Here is a 13,875-nt window from a genome sequence, read left to right as displayed (position 1 = left end):
TCATTAACATCAAAATGACATAGTCTTCCCCAACTGGAATGAAGAAAGTTTCAAACACAATATCCACGGCGATATTTGCACTTGAACATAATTGCCATCATTAATTGGAACTGATAGCGACACCATAACTCCAACTTGAATGCCTTTGTTCCTGTATGTCTCTAACCATTAACTACCACACATTTAGAACTTACAAATCTATGTGCAGTTTTTCATTTGCTTGTTCCCTATGTCTGTCTCACAATGATTCGTTTTTACACATCCTGAATCAACCCATAAACTTTCAACTCTCAACCATTCCAGCAAGAATATTAGATTCACCTTTGAGAGACACACAAAGTGGTGCAGTAATTCAGCGGGTCAGGCAGCTTCTCTGGAGGAAAAAGATGGGTGACGTTTCGGGTTGAGGCTTCAGACTGAAGAAGGGTCCTAACCCAAAATGTCACCCATCCTTTTTCTCCAGAGAAGCTGCCTGACCCACTGAATTACTGCAGCACACCTGTTGAAATGTGGAGATGAGAAACGCAGAGCCAGATCACTCCTGGTACCACATTCTGCGGTTTGGGTTACTGATTACTACTAGCTTTAGCAAGTTTCAGCATTTTTGTGATTACGTAGCCTCAAGCATGTGATTAACCTAGCACACAATGTTGCAAAGCCCATGTAAAGTCCAGTGGCCCAAATAAGATAGATCTGGCTCTGCGTTTCTCATCTCCACAGAGTTACTCCAGCACTTTGTGTCTATCTACGGTATAAACCAGCATCTGACGTTCCTTGTTTCCACACTTAGATTCACCTTCAGCAGTTTTAAGGGAGGCGCATTTTGTTCTGTCTGTAAACCTCTCGATAATTTCCTAACCAATTGTTTTTCAGCCCTACCTGGGAAGCAGACTTCTTCGGGGAAAGCCCATGGGAGGACATTCTCGGAGAGCAGGTCGGTGACATTGTACCGCTGGAGGAGGATGACCCTTTGCTGCTGTCTGTAAACCAGGAGAAAGGCACAAACTGTGGTACTGCAGCCTTGGCAGAAGCCAGAATACTGATTGGGCTGTCAAAGGATTCCCTACAAACAGGAAGAGGCGAGAGTCAGAACAAGGAGCAAAGTGAAAGCGTAATAGAAACATAGAAAAAAACCCAAAGAAAAACAGGTGTAGGAGTAGGCCATTTGGCCCTTCGAGCCAGCACCACCATTCAATATGATCGTGGCTGATCATCTAAAATATAATACCCCGTTCCTGCTTTTTTCCCATATCCCTTGATTCCTTTAGGCCTCGGAGCTTAATCTAACTCTCTCTTGAAAACATCCAGTGAATTGGCCTCCACTGCCTTCTGTGGCAGAGAATTCCACAGATTCACAACTCTCTGGGTGAAAAGGTTTTTCCTCATCTCAGTCCTAAAAGTCCTACCCCTTATTAATCAACGAGGTAGAGGAGATTTTACAAATTACCTTAGTAAATTAGAAAAAAAACTGTCGTTCCAGAGGAGACTTTACAAGTCAACTTAGTCAATTAGAAAAGGCAATGTACTATTATTTTAAAAAGTTAAAAATATGACAGCGACTTTGGTTATCTGTCCGTAAAACACTGCACCTTAAATCTAATCATCTTCATTCAGAGTTTGAATGAAATTGATCAATGAATGAATAAAGTATAAGTATTTTTATACCAAGTACTTTAGACCAAGGAGCTGATCATCAAGGTCACATAACGGGGAATATGCCCCGATCTCTATCAACGGGGACAGTGTGGAGAGAGTGTCCAGCTTCAAGTTTCTGGGCACTCACATTTCGGAGGACCTAACATGGTCCAATAACACTGCTGCGTTGGTCAAGAAGGCACAGCATCAACTGTTCTACCTAAGAACACTGAAGAAGTCTGGTCTACCCCAACAGCTGCTGACGACATTCTACCGCTGCACTATAGAGAGCATCCTAACACATGGCATCCCTGTGTGGTACCTCAGCTGCACGGAGGCAGAGAGGAAAGCTCTTCAGCGGGTAGTCCATAGAGCTCAGAGGACCATCGGAACACAGCTACCAGCCTTGGAGGGCATCTACAACACATGATGCCTCAGAAAAGCCACCAGCATCCACAAAGACTATTCACACCCCTGCAACAATCTGTTCGAACTCCTTCCATCGGGCAGATGATACAAGGCCTTCTATGCCCGCACCTCCAGACTCAGGAACAGCTTCATCCCCAGGGCCATAGCTGCTATGAACCGGTCCTGCTGAGCCGGATGGTCAAAACACACAGTGATCTGGCACAGATCTACTTTGCACTTTATTCTGTCTTAAAACTGTTACAATTTGTTTCGTTGGGCTGTTGTTGTTTAAATTAATACTGACTAGCTAATTGAATTATTGCATCGTATGGGAGGCACATTCCCAATCTCATTGTACCCCTGTACAATGACAATAAAGATATATTGTATTGTATTGTATTAATGAATTAATTCATTCATTGATTGATCAATCTCACCCAAACTCTGGATGAAGATGATTAGATTTAAGGTGGAGTGAGATAAAGACAGATAACCCAAGTTGCTGACATATTCAATATTTGACCCATTTTTATTAACAGGGATGTAGAATTGCGGAATAGTGCTGTGAGTCGGAGAACAATCAGAGTTTTCAGGCTAATGAAGATCAAACACAGCAACCCACAGTTTCCAGAGAGGTATTAGCATTCCAATGGAGAGATGTAATGATCTGGAAGGAAGGTAAGCTTCAAGTACTGTGCAGGTGTTTGGCTAAAGTGAGTTAATGTAAATGTGTTTAATTGTTTTAAGTGAGTTAATGTAAATGTGTTTAATTTATTATTAATGTTTGTAAGCACTGGAACATGGCAACTCTTTGCCTGCTCTTCCCAGAGGAGAAGCTACTATCATCTGATACAATCACTCTAGTCTTTTAAATCTCTTTTTTGCCTGTAAATCGCGCACATATTCTGCACTCTGTATCTTCCTCTTTGCTTTACCTATTGGACTTGAGTTTGACTTGATTGTATTGATATATAGTATTATCTGATCTGATTGGATAGCATGCAGAACAAAGCTTTTCATGGTACCTCGGTACAGGTGACAATAATAAACCTAACCTAGTGCTGAGCTTGGCCAGTAAATTGTTTAGTTTAGTTTAGAGACAGGGCATGGAAACAGGCTCTTCGGCCCACTGAGTCCACGCTGACCATCGATCACCCGTCATACTAGTTCAATGTTATCCCACTTTCACATCCACTCCCTACACACTAGGAACAATTTATGGAGGCCAATTAACCTACAAAATGGCATGTGTTTGGGATGAGGGAGGAAACCAGAGCACCCAGAGGAAACCCACATGGTCACAGGGAGAACGTACAAATTCTGCACAGACAACATCCGAGGCCAGGATCGAACCCGGGTCTCTGACGCTTTGAGGCAGTGGCTCTACTTGTACTAACCAATTATGCCAGCCAATTAACTATATTTCTCAATTCATAGACAGGCCGTCTGTATGTTTTTAGCATTTTCTGATTTTATTAAGAGTTACTGGCAAGCCACAGTATTTTGCTTCAGTACATAAAGTTTTAATGGGCAAAGTTATTGAAGAAAAAGGAGCTAAATATGGGGGTTGATGGACTGACCAGACGTCATCTAATTAAACAGTGGAGCAGGCCTGAGAATAGCCTCCTCCCTAAATTCATTAGGCAAATTTATTAGGTCCTAGAGTTATTAAGTTACTGTGTTAGTGCAAGGGAAGAAAGACCAGGAGATAATCAGGTGTAGCTTACAGCAGTGAGCCATTTACTGAGTGCGTGGAATTTGAGAGCACACGATTTCAAAACATGTTTTGAAAAGTTAATAGCCATTTTATTCATGAAAACAGAAGTCAATGCTGGAAACTCAGCACAGTGCCGGAATCCAATTCCTGGTTGTGGGAATGGCAGTCCATCCCATTCATGCAAAAACAGAAATGTTTTTAAACACCCCAAATTAATCTCTGCGGGTCATGCAATTTGCATTCAAAGAGAAATAATGCCATCTCATCACAACTTTCCCTGCCCTGAGGACTCTGTCAGCCTAACATTAGGGCCTCTGTCAGCCTAAAATTAGACCGGAAATTTAATTGGTCACCTAACTATTTTAAACCATCGCATTTTAGCTTTAATTGGTTTTGAGGGAGATTCAAAACAAATCAAAACATGGGATGAGCTTCAATAAAATCTCCCACTGAAACCTTTTCCAAGCTCTTTTAAATGCTGTCTAATCTGATTTGCATTTCAAACAGTTTGTGTGCTTCAACATGTGGGGCTGGGAATGAATGCTGGCAGCTGGCAAACACTAGTGGTTTAAAGTGTTGGTTTTAAATGAGGGTGCCAGTGTTAATGTTAGTGCTGGTTATTGGCAAAAACAATCATGGGTATGTGTATGTGAATATGTTGCAGGAGCACTGGGAAGTAAAGAGGAGGTGATAGGATTAATGGGATATGCCTCAGCGAGCTGGCACAGACCCTCTGGGCCAAACGGCCTCCTTCTGTTTCAGGTATCACAAAATGCTGTAACTCAGCTGGTCAGGCAGCATCTAGGAGAGAGGGAATGGGTGACGTTTCGGGTCGAGACCCTTCTTCAGACTGATGTCAAGGGGGCGGGACAAAGGAAGGATATAGGTGGAGACAGGAAGATAGAGGGAGAACTGGGAAGGAGGAGGGGATGAGAGGGACAGAGGAACTATCTAAAGTTGGAGAAGTCAATGTTCATACCGCTGGGCTGCAAGCTGCCCAAGCGAAATATGAGGTGCTGTTCCTCCAATTTCTGGTGGGCCTCACTATGGCACTGGAGGAGGCCCATGACAGAAAGGTCAGACTGGGAGTGGGAGGGGGAGTTGAAGTGCTCAGCCACCGGGAGATCAGGTTGGTTAAGGCGGACTGAGCGAAGGTGTTGAGCGAAACGATCGCCGAGCCTGCGCTTGGTCTCGCCGAAGTAGAGAAGTTGACATTTAGAGCAGCGGATGCAATAGATGAGATTGGAGGAGGTGCAGGTGAACCTCTGTCTCACCTGGAAAGACTGTTTGGGTCCTTGGATGGAGTCGAGGGGGGAGGTAAAGGAACAGGTGTTGCATCTCCTGCGGTTGCAGGGGAAAATGCCTGGGGAGGGGGTGGTTTGGGTAGGAAGGGACGAGTGGACCAGGGAGTTACGGAGGGAACGGTCTCTGCGGAATGCAGAAAGGGGAGGGGATGGGAAGATGTGGCCAGTGGTGGGGTCCCGTTGGAGGTGACGGAAATGTTTGGAGGATGATTTGTTGAAGTATTTTCCTACACATCCTTCTGTTTCAGGATAAGTATAAGCGTCTCTGTTATTCTTTACAAACGTGTTAGCGTACTTCATATAAATAATTCATCACATTGCTTCTTGAAACCACCCATCTCAACTGATTTAATTAATTGGCAGCCTCAAAGAACATAGAGTCACAGTGCTGTACAGCAAAGAAACAGGCTCTTCGACCCATCGCACCACATTGCTTAACCAAGCTAGACCCACTTGTCTGCACTTGGCCCACCCTCCAAACCTCTCCTGTCTACCTATCTGTCTAGGTGTCTATTAAATGTACTCTCGTCCACCACTTCCTCTGGCAGCTCACTCCATATATGCACCACCCCCTGTGTGGAAAAGTTGCCCCTCAGGGCCCTTTTAAATCTTTCTTTAGTCATCTTAAATCTACGCCCTCTAGTTTTAGACTCCTCCACCTTGGGGAAAAGACTGTGACCATTCACCTTATCTCTGATCCTCAAGATTGTATATACTTCTCTATGTCCACCCCTCAACAATCTAGACTGTATGGAAAACAGGCCAAGCCTCTCCTTGTAACCTTCAAGGCACCAAGGCACATTCCTTGTATATGCACATACTTGGCCAATAAACGTATTCATTCAAACATCTTTGTTTTTGCACCCTTTTCAGTTTGCTAACCTCCTTCCCATAGCAGGGCAACCAGAGCAGTACCTAGTCCTCCAAATGTAGCTTTACCGACCTCTTGAACACCTATAACATGACATCCCAACTCTTGTACTCACTACCCTGACTGATGAAGGCAAGCATATCAAATGCCTTCTTCACCACCCCGTCCACCTGTGTCGCCACCTTCATAGAACTATGTACCTGCACCCCAAGAGGTCCCGGTTCTACACCACTCCCCAGGGGCCCATCAGTCACTGCGTAAATCCTACCCTGGTTTGTTCAACCGAACAGCAATGCCTTGCATGTGTCTGACTTAAATCCATCTGCCATTCCTTGCCCCATGGGCACACTTCATCAACACCCCATTGTAATTGTAGATAACTTCTTCATTGTCCATCATCACCAATTTTATTGTCACCTGCAAACTCACTAACCATGCAACCCAAATTTACATCCAAATCACTGATATAAATAACAAACAACAGGGGAACCAACAACCTGCCAGAAACTTTCCCTTTCCAGACCCTCTTAAAAAGTTGTACTACACGTCCAATATCTTTTATTTCCACTTCATAACATCACGGGCGGAATTCCTTACCAAGTTTAAAAACACAGGTACAGGAGCCTGAGAACCAGGAACTCCACAAACAGTTCAAGAACAGATTCTTCCCATCAGGCTCTCGAACACTCCACAACACTAAGCACAACCCCACCTCAGTAACTGTGATTGATAATGGCCTTTGTCTTGGTTGCACTATGGACTTGGACTTGACACTATCATCGGCAGGTTACCAAGTATTACTGATTATTAATTTATTGTATTATTGATCATTGTATATTTATTGTGTATTATTGCATTAATGGGCCCATAAAGCTGCAACAAGTAAGATATTTATTGTTCCACTGCTAGTGCATATGCCAATTAAACACACTTGACTCTTTCGACTCTGTTGACTCTTGCTACTCAATTTAAAAGCAAGACTCCACCAAATGCCAATTCGATGTACTTCTACTTCTGCCTTTTTACGGTCAAAGGGGTTGTTGTGTGGAGCACCCCACCTGCCAGCAGAGACGTCATAGTTGGGCAGAGTGCAGCAGCAAACAGCAGACCAACCGCTAGTAGAAACAACGAACTGCAGTGGCTTGTTTACAAAGAAAGGACACAAAGTGCTGGAGTAACCCAGCAGGTCAGGCAGCATCCTTGGAGAACTTGGATAGGTGACATATTGGGTCGGGAACTTTCTTCAGAATCAACAACCTCCCCCCTACACACCCTTCATTCTTCCCATCTCCACCCCTTTCTGCTTTCCGCAGAGTCCGTTCCCTCCGAAACTCCCTGGTCCACTTGTTCCTTCCCACCCAAACCACCCCCTCCCCGGGTATAGTCCCATGCAACCGCAGGAGATGCAACACCTGTCCTTTTACCTCCCCCCTCAACTCCATCCAAGCACCCAAACACTTTCCAAGTGAGGCAGGGGTTCACCTGCACCTCCTCCAACCTCATCTATTGTATCCGCTGTTCCAGATGTCAACTTCTCTACATCGGCGAGACCAAGCACAGGCTCGGCGATCGTTTCGCTGGACACCACTCAGTCCGATTCAACCAACCTGATCTCCCGGTGGCTCAGGACTTCAACTCCCCCTCCCATTCCCAATCTGACCTTTCTGTCCTGGGCCTCCTCCATTGTCAGAGTGAGGCCCAGCGCAAATTGGACGAACTGCACCTCATATTTCGCTTAGCCAATTTACACCCCAGCGGTATGAACATTGACTTCTCTAACTTCAGGTAGTCCCTACTTCCCCCGTCTATCCCCTCCCCTTCCCCTTCCTAGTCTTCCTGTCTCCATCTACATCCTATCTTTGTCCCACCCCCTCCCCTGACATCAGTCTGAAGAAGGGTCTCGACCCGAAACGTCACTCTCCCGAGATGCTGCATGACCCGCTGAGTTACTCCAGCATTTTGTGTCTACTTTTGATTTAAACCAGCATCTGCAGTTTTTTTTTTCCTACAACCTGCTTGAATTAGAGTTCCCGTCTCCAGCATTGCCCTGAAGTCTGTTTTCGATGAAGAGTAATCTTCTGGGTTTTGATAGGAGCAATTGAGAATATTATCACAGTGGCACTAATTATCTGTTCATTTCCATTATTCATTCTATAACAGAAGGGCAGGGAGGTCGAGTAACAGTCAGGGACTATGCTGTCAGGTGAAACACTGGACACTAATTTCCCATGGAAGTTGTAAAGCTAGACATATAATGAAGGGACGGGATTATTGGTGGTGGAAGGCCATGTGGTGAAGTTTACTTGAATACATCACCAGAGAGTTGGTAACCTGATTAATAATTCTTACTTGCAGGCCTTTTAACACAAGAACTATACAATAATAAATAATCAATAATACAATCAATTAATAATACCAATAATACAACAAACTGCGGCTCATGCAGGAATTTAAATCAAATCTTCTTTGTTGCTGTACTTTAAATACATCAATATGTCATACACAGTGTAGTGAAATTAATGTTCACTTAATACAAAATGGATGCTTATTAATAATCAGTAAACTCGTGTGAAAATCTTGAGGCACACTTACAATACAACGAGATTGGGAATGCGCCTCCCATATGATGCAATAATTTAATTAGCTAGTCAGTATTAATTTAAACAATACTGTAGAATATGTTTTGGGATGAGCTGTCAGAGGAACCTATAGAAGCAGATATAATTACGACTTTTAAAAGCCATTTGGACAGATATGGATAGGAAGTGTTTAGAGGGATCTGGGCAAATTACAGGCAAATGGGACTAGCCCAGTATCCCAGCTTGGTCGGTATGGCCAAGGTGGGCCGAAGGGGCTGTTTCCGTGCTGTGCTGCTCTGTGATGCGCTATCCTTCAGCTATGTGAGAAGATACGTGCAATTCGCTGACTTTACCTGCTGCCTGTGGACAGTCTGTTGGCTGCCTTCTCTGCTTTTCTTCCTTTCGTGGATGAGGATCTCCGTAGCTGTACCCTGTAATAGTGCAGGTCGTTAAGGTCAGCGAGAGTTCAATTCAACGCAGCAGTTTGACAAAGTTTGTTTCTCTAAGTTATACATTGATAGAATGATAAACAGCTGAGAAGGAAGCCATTCGGCCCATTCTCGAAAGGAGTATAAGATTTGACCCACTTCTCTGATCTTGCCCCAGAGCAATTTTTGTTTTATTCTTCAGTCATTTATTCCTCTTAAAAGTTATCATTAAACTATATTTCCACTGCACTATAAGGTAACTTGTTCCAGATGGTGGTATGTGAAGGAATTTTTCATCAAATCTTTTTTGTTGATGTACTTTAAACTGATCAATATGTCATACACATATTGTAATGGGATTAATGTTGGCTTGACACAAAATGGATGCTTAATGGTTGGCATGGACCCAGTCACCAAACAACCTGTTTCCATGCTGTGTCTCTGTACGTACACTCATGTATTGTTAATGTAGCTAATAATTGTAGGACAAGTAATCTTTGACTCCCAGCAACCCACCCCTGAAACCCCCAAACAGACCCCACCTCCTACCAAACTTCTGTTACATGGCCATGATTTACTTTTCTCTCATGTATCCATGACCATTAACCTTACATCAATGTGTAGGAAGGAACTACAGATGCTGGTTTACACCGAAGATAGACACAAAATGCTGGAGGAACTCAGTGGGTCAGGCAGCATCTCTGGAGAAAGGGAATAGGTGATGTTTCGGGTCTGAAGTAGGGTTTCAAAACATTACCTATTCCTTTTCTCCAGGGATGCTGCCTGACCCGCTGAGTTACTCCAGCATTTTGTGTCAACCTTAAATCAACTAAACGTCACCCATTCCTTCTCTCCTGAGATGCTGCCAGACCTGTTGAGTTACTCCAGCATTTTGTGAATAAATACCTTCGATTTGTACCAGCATCTGCAGTTATTTTCTTACACTTAAATCAATTGTTGATGTTTAACACTCATGTTAATGATTTATCCTCTAATTTCATTAGTATGTGTGATTATAACCACATTTCATGATAACATTATCGGCTTTGGAGAAAATAGCTCCCTTTTCTTCACAAAACTGAAGTCTGTGGTACTGTTCTAGTGAATCCTGTGGAAAGCCTCTATAAGGCTCTGACTTCCTTTTTAAAGAACAATGCCCAGAACTGAATATAACACTGTAGATGAGGCCTTGCCATGCTTTTAGAAAGGATTAGGATAAACTTATACTTCTATTAATAAAAAGGGAAGCCACACAGTCTTCTCAAAAAGAAATATCCATTTCCTGAGGACTTTAGTCTTTCGAGAGTTAGTGTCCAGTGTTTCACCCGACAGGATAGTCCCTGACTGTCACTTGGCCCACTGAGTCCACAGCGACCAGCGATCTCAGGCACTAACTCTATCCTACACACTAGGAACAATTTACAATTTTTACCAAAGCCAATTAACCAACAAACCAACTCAGGGTGTGGGAGGATACCGGAGAACCCGAAGGAAACCCACGTGGTCACAGTGAGAATGTACAAACTCTGTAACAGACAGCGCCTGTTCTCAGGATTGAACCCGGGTCTCTGGCACTGTAAGGCAGCAACTCCACCGTTGCGCCACTGTGCCTAAATTGGATGGCCTAAATTGATGTTAAAATCTAATAAAGGTTTCCTTTCTTCAGTTCTGCTCATTGTATTTTAGTCACAAATAATCAGAATCACCATCACTGATATTTGTGCTGACATCAATTATGGAGGTACATATATTCTTGGGGTCTTTCAAAGTAACCTGATCCCACGTTCTGACCTTGTGCAGACTATTTACTATCTACACAAAATGCTGGAGTAACTCAGCAGGTCAGGAGCTCCAGATGTCAACTTATTTGCATCGGCGAAACCAAGCGCAGGCTCGGCGATCGCTTCGCTCAACACCTGTGCTCGGTCCGCGTTGGCCAAACTGGTCTCCCGGTGGCCGAGCACTTCAACTCCCCCTCCCATTCCCAGTCCGACCTTTCTGTCATGGGCCTCCTCCAGTGCCATAGTGAGGCCCACCGGAAATTGGAGGAACAGCATATTTCACCTGGGTAGCTTGCAGCCCAGTGGTATGAACATCGACGTCTCCAACTTTAGATATTTCCTCTGTCCCTCTCTTCCCCTCCCCCTTCCCAGATCTCCCTCTATGTTCCTGTCTCCACCTATATCCTTCCTTTGTCCCGCCCCCCTGACATCAGTCTGAAGAAGGGTCTCGACCCGAAACGTCACCCATTCCTTCTCTCCTGAGATGCTGCCTGACCTGCTGAGTTACTCCAGAATTTTGTGAATAAATACCTTCGATTTGTACCAGCATCTGCAGTTATTTTCTTATATTTACTATCTACATTTTGGTTTTCCATTTAATCATTTGTGGCTTGCAGTTATCTGTTCTGCTTTCGCATCTACACCAGAGATGTACTTTGTTTCTTTTCAACATTCAGGCCAAAAGGGGAACATTTTTAATGAGTAATTATCTCATTTTGCATTTTATTTTAATTTGTTCTACATTATTTTGCATAACTGCAAAAATTAATCCTATGAATCCATGAAGCAGCTAATGAGCCACTTAACCATTGTGAATGTTAATGATTCTTCACTGGGAAAAAGCATCACAAGTTTTTTTGACACAAAACATTGCAAATCTTGAGATACTTAGGGGTTTCCCCATTTTATCTACTGTGAGACTAATTGTATATACACACATGCGTGAGCCGAAGATTAAAGGACACAAAGTGCTGGACTAGGCGGGTCAGGCAGCATCCCAGGAGAACATGGATGGATGACGTTTTGGGTCGGAACCCTTCACAAGTCCTGTGTTCACCTATTCCCTGCCACGCTTTGTCTCTTGCCTTCTTGATGCTGCCTGACCTACCGAGTTACTCCAGCAATTTGAGTCCCTTTTATTGTAAGCCAGCATCTGCAGTTCCTTGTTTCTATATTTTGAGCCAAAGTCTATCTTAGTTGTACTGTGACCCTAATGTGAACTGTTCCATGCTACATCCGAATATTTACAGCTGTTTACTTTGGTTGGCATTTTCTATTTGAAGCACGAATTTAGAATGGAGATGAGGAAAAACTTTTTCACTCAGAAAGGTAAATCTGTGGAATTCTCTGCCTCAGAAGGCAGTGGAGGCCAATTCTCTGGATGCTTTCAAGAGAGAGTTCTTAATGATAGCAGAGTCAGGTGGTATGGGGAGAGGGCAGGAACGGGGTACTGATTGTGGATGATCAGCCATGATCACATTGAATGGCGGTGCTGGCTCAAAGGGCCGAATGGCCTACTCCTGCACCTATTGTCTATTGTCTATTGAATACTAATATTTTAATTTGTTTAATTTGTTGTCAGAGTTTACAAAGAAGTTGATTCCTCTCTCTCTCTCTCTCTTCTCTTTATTGTCATTATTGAGCACTTTTATTTATTATTCATATTTGTTGAGTGATGAAATTGGAACAAAAATATCCAATAAACATTTGCCAGGAAACCAGATTATAACACAACAATCTTTGTTTGCAAGCAATTCAATATCTGTGAAAAGTGTAGACAATTATGAGAGACATGGATATGATAGACAGTCAGAGTCTTTTTTCCCAGGATAGAAATGTCAAAGACTGGAGGGCATAGAATTAAAATGAGAGGTGCAACGTTTAAAGGAGATGTGCAGATGGTGAATGCCTGAAACCCGCTGCCAGGGGCAATGGTTGAGGCAGATACGATAGGGCTCTTAAGAGGCTTTTACATGGGCACATGGATATGCAGATAATGGAGGGCTATGGATCATGTGCAGGCAGATGAGATTAGCTTAACCTGACTTGAGACTTAGCGATCACCCCTTACACTAGCGCTATCCTACACATTAGGGACAATTTACTATTTTACCAACTCTACCGCTGCGCCATTTTGCTGCCCCGATTTATGTTAGACATTGTGGGCCTGTTCTTGTGCTGTACTGTTTTGGGTTGTTCTATGTTGCTCTATGTAAGGCCAGGCCTTTTATTCCAGATTCCTCTCTGCATCTGCTGGCCAATGCACCAGTGACTTTGACCCACTTACAGATGACTCTCAACGCCCTTCTGATTTAGGTCTCTTCCCTGACTCCACTTGACACCGCCTAACCTTTCCCCCCTTCAATCCTCCCACCAGGACACGGCCATGGCTCGAGATAACCTGGTTTCCTTTATGTGTTCTACTAAGCTGCTTGATACAAAGGAAAGGCCTTACACCATATTAAGCTGATTGGGTAATGCCTGACTTGTCATGCCTCCATGCCACTGAATTTGCAAGCAGTCATCCCAAGATAAAACCCATCTTCCATACAACATGCAACTCTCATTAACTTCTGCCTTCAGGTGTTAGGGAAATTCAACATATTGACGCTGATTGATTGATTGAAAGATTCAGCACGTAGACAGGGCCTTCGACCCAAGTCCACGTCGATCATCAATCTCCCATTCACACTAGTTGTAAGTTATCCCAGTTTTGCATCCACTCCCTACCCATCAGGGGCAATTTACAGAGGCCAATTAAACTACAAACCTGCATGTCTTCGGGATGCGGGAAAAAACTGGAGCACCCTGGTGGAAACCCACGAGGGTGTACATGCAAACTGTATGCAGACAGCATGGAAGCAGGGTGAATAATGTAGGAAGGAACCGCAGATGCTGGTTTAAACCGAATATAGACACAAAATGCTGGAGTAACTCAGCGGGACAGGCAGCATCTCTGGATAGAAGGAATGGGTGACCTTTTGAGTCGAGACCCTTCTTCAGACCCAGGGTCTCTGGCTCTGTGAGACAGCAGTTCTATCAGCTGCCCAACAATGTCGCCCTTAGTGCCAGTCACTTTACAATGGTGAAATGTTACGGAAAAAATCTTTTATTTAAAGTGTAATCACATTTGTACTTTGGGAACAATACAG

The 13,875-nt window shown here is 43.7% G+C and overlaps 1 protein-coding gene across 3 annotated transcripts in view; it reads right to left on the bottom strand.

Moving 5' to 3' along the window:
* samd14 (sterile alpha motif domain containing 14) overlaps positions 1 to 13,875 on the bottom strand; it is a 128,159-nt gene that overhangs the window by 37,042 nt on the left and 77,242 nt on the right. For all 3 annotated transcript variants that reach the window (XM_078424589.1, XM_078424591.1, XM_078424590.1), the window contains 2 exons: positions 8,868 to 8,945; positions 880 to 1,063 (listed from right to left, as the gene is read on the bottom strand). In XM_078424589.1, the coding sequence (XP_078280715.1) occupies positions 880 to 1,063; positions 8,868 to 8,945 (262 nt within the window). The remainder of the gene's footprint in view (positions 1 to 879; positions 1,064 to 8,867; positions 8,946 to 13,875) is intronic.

The sequence above is a fragment of the Rhinoraja longicauda genome, chromosome 29 (assembly GCF_053455715.1).
Source record: "Rhinoraja longicauda isolate Sanriku21f chromosome 29, sRhiLon1.1, whole genome shotgun sequence".
In the NCBI taxonomy this organism is placed as follows: Eukaryota; Metazoa; Chordata; class Chondrichthyes; order Rajiformes; family Arhynchobatidae; genus Rhinoraja; species Rhinoraja longicauda.
This window is presented reverse-complemented; position numbering and strand designations above follow the sequence as displayed.